The sequence below is a fragment of the Pygoscelis adeliae genome, unplaced genomic scaffold (assembly GCF_000699105.1).
Source record: "Pygoscelis adeliae isolate BGI_AS28 unplaced genomic scaffold, ASM69910v1 Scaffold727, whole genome shotgun sequence".
In the NCBI taxonomy this organism is placed as follows: domain Eukaryota; kingdom Metazoa; phylum Chordata; class Aves; order Sphenisciformes; family Spheniscidae; genus Pygoscelis; species Pygoscelis adeliae.
This window is the reverse complement of record NW_008825083.1, coordinates 80,672-88,703: the sequence shown is the minus strand read 5'-3', so window position 1 is coordinate 88,703 and position 8,032 is coordinate 80,672. Positions and strand designations below refer to the sequence as shown.

The 8,032-nt window shown below is 47.7% G+C and overlaps 1 protein-coding gene across 1 annotated transcript in view; it reads right to left on the bottom strand.

The window, feature by feature from the left end:
* Positions 1 to 4,527: 4,527 nt before the first annotated feature.
* The window catches only part of GALNS (galactosamine (N-acetyl)-6-sulfatase), a 45,488-nt gene continuing 41,983 nt past the window's right edge, over positions 4,528 to 8,032 (bottom strand). Inside the window, exon 13 of the mRNA XM_009326973.1 lies at positions 4,528 to 7,194. Coding sequence (XP_009325248.1) covers positions 7,108 to 7,194 — 87 coding nt within the window. The 3' untranslated portion in view covers positions 4,528 to 7,107. The remainder of the gene's footprint in view (positions 7,195 to 8,032) is intronic.

The window sequence follows — 8,032 nt, the reverse complement described above, 5'->3', positions numbered from 1 at the left end:
ACCAGCCGGGCGGGCCCCCCCTGCTACAAGAGGTGCCTCTGGCAGAGGAGGAGCAGCCAACAGGAGGGAAAGCCGGTCTCCTCTCCAACTTCGCCGTGACGGGCTCATATCCACAGCACGGCTCGCGAGACACCCAATTCTGCCCGCATCCCAGCATCCGACACGTCCTGTGTCGTTGCAGAGTTCCCGGCGCTTGGTGCAAACCCTCGGGAATCATTTGCCGCGCACTGAATCCTCCACTGCTCTATTTTCTTCCTAATTCATCTACAGACAGCAAAAAACACCTGTTTAATGGATGTCTGCCTGAGGTGCAAACCGAGACAAGCTGAAGGCCAGCGCAAAGGTTGCTCCCTTTCTTGTTAAGCTCTCTATTGCCAGAGACAGCCCGCACAGGAGGTCAGCGTGCCTCCTTTCACAACCATTCCCTTACAGACTAAGATTTTCCCTGAAGTCAGATCATCTCTTTGGCACCAGAAAAATCCTCTCTAGCAGCTGTTCCAGTGAAGCAAACACAGACGAAGCACGTAGCCTTCCACTGGAACAGGGGCTTCACAACACCCTCACTCCCTCGGATGAGCTGGAAGGGTTTCTCTTGTAACCTTACCAACCACGATACCGGACAATGAGCTATTCCAGCAACGCCTCTTCTTCCTGGCGGATGGAAGCGATGGAATTTATCTGTCTACCCATGGAAATAAGCAGGAGCTGGGAAAGGGCTCTTTTGCAGCCTGCCTGCAGTGCAAACACCAGGCATCCCTGCCTTCTGCCTCTCATTAATGGAGGAGCCGTAAGCTGGGGTCTTCATCGCACTTTTCTTGTTTGTGACCCTCCTACACAATCACCACTGTTACTAGCAGAAGACACCACCACATTCTTCCTGAGCCTAAGCGAGGTTCCCAGGCCCCTCATGCCAACCGACCCCAGGCAAACCAGCAGCTCTCACCGGGACAAGCTGCCAAGGGCTCCCACCGGTCCCTTCGCGTCCAGCAGCCGGGTGAAGAAGCAGCTGGGGGCACCTCTCCTCCTCTGATGCGGGATCAGGCCTCTCAGACGCCATCAGTTCTGCCAGGAAGAGCCTAAAGGTTACACCAAATCGGACTTCCAGTGATTCAGCTGCCAGAAATTATGCCACGTGCCAGCTCAGGTTTAAAAAACAACATTTCTCAGATCTCTCAGAACTTCATCTCATTAATCCTCCATTTCAAAGGAGATGAATTGCACCTACCAGTACAGACTGGTTTTTAACATCCAAAGTAAATTAGTTTTCCCTGTAATTGTTCAACCTTTCAAACAACAGTGCTGACTCCTACTGCAGTTTCCATCTGAAAAGAATTTTCCTAGGACCAATTTCCAAATGTGATGTCAAAGGACTTCGGCTCTGGAATATCACCGGGGAGGTGTCTCGACACCCGCTTGCGGCTCCGGGAGGTTTAGGGCTGTTCTGTGCCTGGCGGAGGAACCACGGCCTCGGATCTGGACCCCCCAGAGCGTACTGTAGCAGGGGGACACTGGCTTTGCCTCTCTTTTGGACACAGAGGTAACCAGTGATTTAAAAGTGCTTTGAGATCCTGGTACGAGAGATATTATTAACCTGTGAACATAAAAACTGGGGGTAACTGGGAGTTAGCTTGCGAGCTAACTCTAATCAGCTTAACCAGGAGATTAGAAGAGCTGTGCTGAGTATGGAAGTTTCTGTTCCGTTAAGGATTTTAAAACTTCAGTGTGAAGTGGAACAAAATGCTCAAAATTTCAACATACCCCACAAGGGGAAATGAGAACTAAAATTTCCTTTCAAATCCGCTGGAACGTTTCGTTTCAATTTCAGCTTTAGAAACGCATGCACTTTAAAACCATTTTTTTTAAAAACAAATTTGAAATATCTTATTTCAACAGCAGAAGAATGCAGTTCCCCAGCCAGCTCCCTGGGCTCGGGACCGAAGCCTCCGTACTGAACGACGAGCTAGCTCCGTCCCCTCTAAAAGAGGCGAAAGCATCGCGAACTGGCTCTGCCCTTCCCCAGCATCCTTGTTTGCATGGAGCCGAACCCAGCACCTCCTGCCCGCTGCAGCAGGTTGGATCAGGCCCTCGGAGAAGACACAAAACCCCTCTCTCCTCCGGCCAGCCTGGCCGAGCCGGGAGGGGATTTTGAGTCCGATCCAGAACTAATGGATTTGGCACGCATTCCTCGCTGCTGGCGAACGGGCCGACGGGCTTTTCAGCCCCGATCCCTTTCAGATGGGAATCATGCTACCCACATACGTATCGCCCAGAAGGGTATTAAGTGACTCCAGGAGGGAAAAAGGCATAGAGAATCACATGCCAGCTGCCAGATTGGCTCTCTTGAGAAGCTGGATGGCAGAGGGTTTTTTACGCTCCTAAGAGGCCACAGGCTTTTGGCTAGGGATCCACCTTTATTTAGGATTTATATAATCCGAGCTAGACTTTGAGCAACAGCAAAACTATAAACAGTGGAAGGAGATATAAAGAAAACAGGCAAACGGAGTCTTTTCTCCGTGTTTAAAATAGCCACTTTCCAAAGGAAAAAAGAGAACCTAAAATGAGATTTCAGTTCTTCCCTTACAACTGTTCTTAAAAACTAACAGTTTAGCTCAAGAGGCACCGCCATGTCGCTTGCTGATAACATACGGAAAACTCCAACCAAATACTATCCGAAAACAAAAGCAAAAGTCTATTTCCAAGTATTATAACTGTTAAGAGAAATGGAAAACAAGCCACTCTAACGGCAAAACAGTTATTTGGATACTGAACAAGCACTCAAGAGTAACTCTTGGAGAGTAAAAGTGCATGTAGTTTGTAAAGTTTCCCAGTGCTGAGGACAACAGCAAGATCCCTGGGGAGAGATTTCTCGTCTAGCTGTGCTGAAGAGGCTGCCGGCAACTCCAATAAACTGCCTCCCAGCACTGCCTTCCCCCAAAAGGCCCCGATTCAAACCATTCTCACCTTCAAAAAGCCTTTCTTCAGCTGCTGAAATTATTTCTCATGGTGACTGCAAAGATATCCTCACTGGAATAGACAGTATTCTCCAACCTTCGGGAGATCCTCATCTCGTCCGCTTCGCTTTATGTGAAACGGGGAGGCTTCTGAAAGCTGTCCACCACGTTCGGGAAAGGCTCGACTCGGCAGGTACCGAGAACTGCCAGCTTCCACGCGGCAGCGAGTGCCCCAAGTTCGACAGCCTCCTTCTCGGCGACATTAGTTCCAATTTCTTCAGTGAAAGCCCATGTCATCCTCAGCACTTGCCTGAAAACTCAGTCCCCGGACACAGCGTAACGTTTTATTAGCAAATACGTGGGTATCGCTCGCTCTCGTTCCGAACTTGCCCATTTTCACTTTTAATACTGTGTTCCTCGCCTTCCCGTTTAAAATGCAGAGGCATGTTATCTTTCATCACTGCACTCAATACAGTTTGCAGGACATTAACCTTGGCTCTAAGTGTTCGGAATTGATCTTCTGGTTTCCAATTCCAGTCTTCAGATCCCCAAATTGTTGGTCCACAGAGACTAATTTGCCACCGAAATAATCCATTTGTCACTGCAGGATTTTAAATCAAGGCTCCATTTTTGCAGCCATAGACTGTAAATGCAGTAGGACTTTCTCCACGATTATTAGTTACATCAATTTCAGAAGCGTCTCTGCATGGAGGGTCGGATGATAACACAGCCTCAGGGACAGAGCAGGGAGACTCGAGAGGCTCAGCTAATTGGAAATTAAAGGCAAGAAAGAAATTCCTTGGACTCTTAGCCCAAGCGGATATTAAGCTTTTAGCATTTAGCAGATGTATTTAACTATAAAGAAACATTACACAGAAGCAGTCTTAGACAGACATCATCTTTCCTTTAGCTCTTATGTCTTGCAGCTTGAGAAAGGAAGCCACCAACAAACCAGCTCCACTGCTGCAGGTCCCCGACCGGCCAGTAAACCCCCCCAGACCCGCTCCTCTGTCGACCGCTACCGCACACGCAACCCCAGGCAGGTCCCGCAGGCAGCACCTCCAAAGCCAACACCTGCCCCGGTATGGGCAGTTGGCAAAACTGGGCAGCTATCACAGGGACCAACTTCGGATCAGAGGCTCAGGATAACTGTTAAGGGCAGATGTGGTAATGCGTGCTGGCCGCTTTGTGATCCAAGGCGTGTATCGGTGTTTTTGAGCTGCCCCACGCTCCCGCTGCGGGCTGGCAGTGCTCATCCCTGCGGCTGTGCTGGTGGACGCAGCCTCGGGCCACGTACGCCCCTGGTCCCCACACCAGCCCCTGAATTGTACCTGGGCAGCTGTGTGGGCTGGGATATTGATCCACGTTAAAAATAACACAGGGAAAACAAAACAAGCTATTTTTAACCCAGGTCAGTCCCGTGATCTGGAAGGTGTAACTGTGAGACCGTCCCAAAGCAAGGTGTTATTCAGTCGTTTTACAGGTGCGCACAGACAAATCATATAATGCATTTCTGATAAATTAGTTTATTTTTCTTCATTAGTTCTTCATCTCACAGCTTTAAAATCTGTACATCTTTGGGAAAGGCATTGATTTAAAATTCTTCCTAGCTATCCAGCTGTAAAACTAGTATTCTTATTTAAATTGAAAGCAGTAGCTTCTTCACATTAAGTTTTGATCTTTTATAATAAATGGACATGAAGCAGATAATAAACAGACATCAAGTCAATTCACTTATAGCAGCCAGCTTTCTAGTGCAAAGTTTACATCCAGTATCTATGCACTGAGAGATTATTTCAATGAGGAATGAGGACTTTGTGTGCTGGGTAACCAGACAAACACCGTGCGTGCTGAGAATTGGATGGCTTGTCCAAGCAAGTTACACGGACAGGGGACAAGCAGTATCTTCAAAACTGCAAGCTGTGAAAGAGTAAAGAACGAAGTGGCAGCCAGGCAGGCAGGGGACGCGGGGTAGCAGGCATCACTTCGCTCACGATGTGCATACTGCAAATGCTAAGAACTGAGAAACGTGTCTGGGCTAGGGCTCAGAGGACGAGCTGCCATCCTGCGATGTGATCTCGTAATAAGCAGCACGGAGAAAGACAAAGCGCTGTTACAATTTGCAGCAGACATGTTCATAAATATTTGAGGGCTGACAGCGATTTTCAGGGAGTTGCAGTGACAGACTCCCTCCTCTGGTGGTATCTTTATCTGCTGATAACAGTGAACTGCAGGGCTCTGAATGCTTCTGGGTGACAGAAGCGCTAAAGCAGAGGTGGACAGCACCCAGAAAATGGGACGTTATTGGTTTTGTCTGGTCTCCTGTGCTGACAGACGCGCACGACTGCTGCAAGTCCTCCTCCCAGTCCTTCTCATACAGCATCACTGAAGAACAGGCTGATCAGAATCTCTCAAGACTTGAGCTACCCACACCATGTCAAAACAAGGAGAAACGTTATGGATGAACTGGAAATGCCTCGATATACTGGAAGGACAATTAGGAACATCGTAAGGCATCTAAGACATTTGGACTATAAACAAACGCCATTTGCAGATGCGCAAACAGTGAGTTTCAGAGGCTCTGCCAGCTGGTGAAATGTTGGCTGCGATTTCTGAGAGGTGGAACAGTAAGAGCCGACTCAAGTGCTGTTCTTATTACAATCTTATAGGATTATCCAGCTTCATGAGATATACACTAGGAATTACTGTGGAGGGGATTACAGGTAGCATAAACCATGGGAACAGAGAGAATGAGAGCATTTGGGATTACAGGGAGGATAAGAACGAGCAGCTGAGAAGCCTGTAGCAGGCAGTAGCACAGCAGTTACCGGAGAAGCAGAGCTCCCAACCTGTCTCAAGCCAGCCCCAAGCTTTGCTTGGGAAGGAAGTAGAGCTGTTTACTGGTACAGAGCACCTCGATTTTTCCCAAGGCAGCACAACGCCATGCGGAGAGGGCATGTGTACCGCATAAAACACCGGAGTGGTGGAAGTGGAGCTGTCGGTAGTGCAAACGGCATGTTCGGGGTTGCTTCTAGCTACTCCCCTGAAGCCCCAGAGTAACCTTGCTTGGTTTTGTTTGAGACATGTTTATTAGCAATAGCGAAGGATGTGAAACAGGCTCAAAAGCCGATGAGAAATTTGCAATGTGAAATTGGGCAAAGGATCGGCATTTACCATGAACTCTGTTTAAAGAAGTGCTACACCCAGGCTGTGGAAAGTTTGCACAAGGAGAATTCCTCAGAGAGCGTACACTGGAAACAGGGTCAAGAGTTAACATCTGATGTAAACGGGCATTTCTGCGCCTGCGGTTGGCTGGGCCCAGATCACGAGACTAGAAGCGTGACTTAAACCATATTTGGACCCAGATTTTTGGAAATGAAGAAAACCCCTGACATGAACAACGACCCCCAGCTCCCCAAGAACACCCTGCACACCATCAATAAGGCAATACTTACATGAACACTATCTTCACATTTCTTTATACCATTACCTAGGGAATGTTTGCAGCTACAGATGGAAGAAGGAAGGCAGGGCGTTCTCTCTGGAGCCAATCCCTTAGTCGGGAACAGGAGGGAGCACTTGCTTGCACCCAGTGAGACACGGCAGCAGTACAGCTGCACCCAGCACTCGCAAGTTTAGGAAGAAAGGAAAAACAAGTTGGCGTCCAGAGTTCACAATGAAAATCAAATGTTAAAACAACAATTTACAGGCAAGCAAAACAAGGGCAGTTTGGGCAGGGTTTTCTGGCGGCTGTAAGTTTCCCGAACAGTCCCCCGTGGCCGCTGTTGGGGCATCCGAATGAGCAATGATTTGAGAGAGCAGGCTGGGTGGAAGGAGCAAGAGGAATGGCGCATCCATGGCATTTCTGAGATGATGGCAGAGTTGTGGTTGTCCAGAGCGCTTTTACAGTTGAAATAGTCTTCACTGAAAAGTTACCATTTACGGAAACAACTAAAACAACAGAAGAGTACAGGCTAAACCCTGAGTACTAGCAATATAAACACTGGCCCTTTTGGAAGAGCAAATGATGACATCATCCATACATCGCACCCCTCCTGTGTAAACAGGAGTGCCAACATGGGAAGACATGCTTTGTAAACCATATGTCCGGCTGGTTACAGCTTTTCTGTGTAGTTTTTGAGGGCTGCAGAGAAGATCAATGAGGCCAAAAGCACTTCTTAGGATCAGACTTGGGAGGTTTCAGGCATTTCCCTAGCTTCTCACAGCCTGGAGGAGACCAATTCTGTTAAAAACAAACAAAACATGTATAGAAAGATGATTCATATCAAGTATCTGCTAAGCCCTAACCAACCCTTTTTGATTCTCGCAAAGCCGCTCTTACGTCCTGCTTGAAAAATGAAACTCCTCTTGCAGCTAATGGTCCTGGGCTCACCAACTTCCCAACTCCAAATGCTATTCAAAAAAAGCTTTAGGAAAGACTGCAAATCCTTCTGCAGCAGATGATTCCCTTTTCTGGGATACAGGGGTCTCTCCTGTGCAAATGCAGTCCACTAGAATTCTGGTGACCTTCCTCTCTTTCCCGTGGTAGCATGGAGCAACCAGGCCATGAGGTTTTGGTGAAATCCCCAATTTTCCTGGGATCCAGAAAAGCGTTATCGTTCTTAGCACTAAGATATCCATGCACTTTCTTGAAGAAACAAGCAAAAAGCAACAGAAGGCCAAGGGTGTGAGAGAGATAAGAATGCCTGTATTTTAACGAGCATTTTGATGGATGAATTCATGAACAGATGGAGTAGGAGGCATTTAAAAGACAACTCCTCCAGTGCATGCAAACCAAAACTATTTGCCTCCCTCGTTTCCATATTTCTTAAACTACCTTTCTCCAGTATGTGTACAACAGAGAAGCGACGTCAGCAAGGAAACCCACTGCAAACCTCAGTTTTCAAAGGGATTAACGACAGCAGAAATTTGGATAAAAGAACTTTTTCAATTTCATTGGGGTTTTGTCATTTAAGATTTGGGACTGCGGAAATGTGAATGGACGGTTAAGAGCCCCATTCTGCCTTCAGAAATCGTTTGCGTTCATTCTCTGTCCCTCCCTCTCTCAAGGTCTATCCATC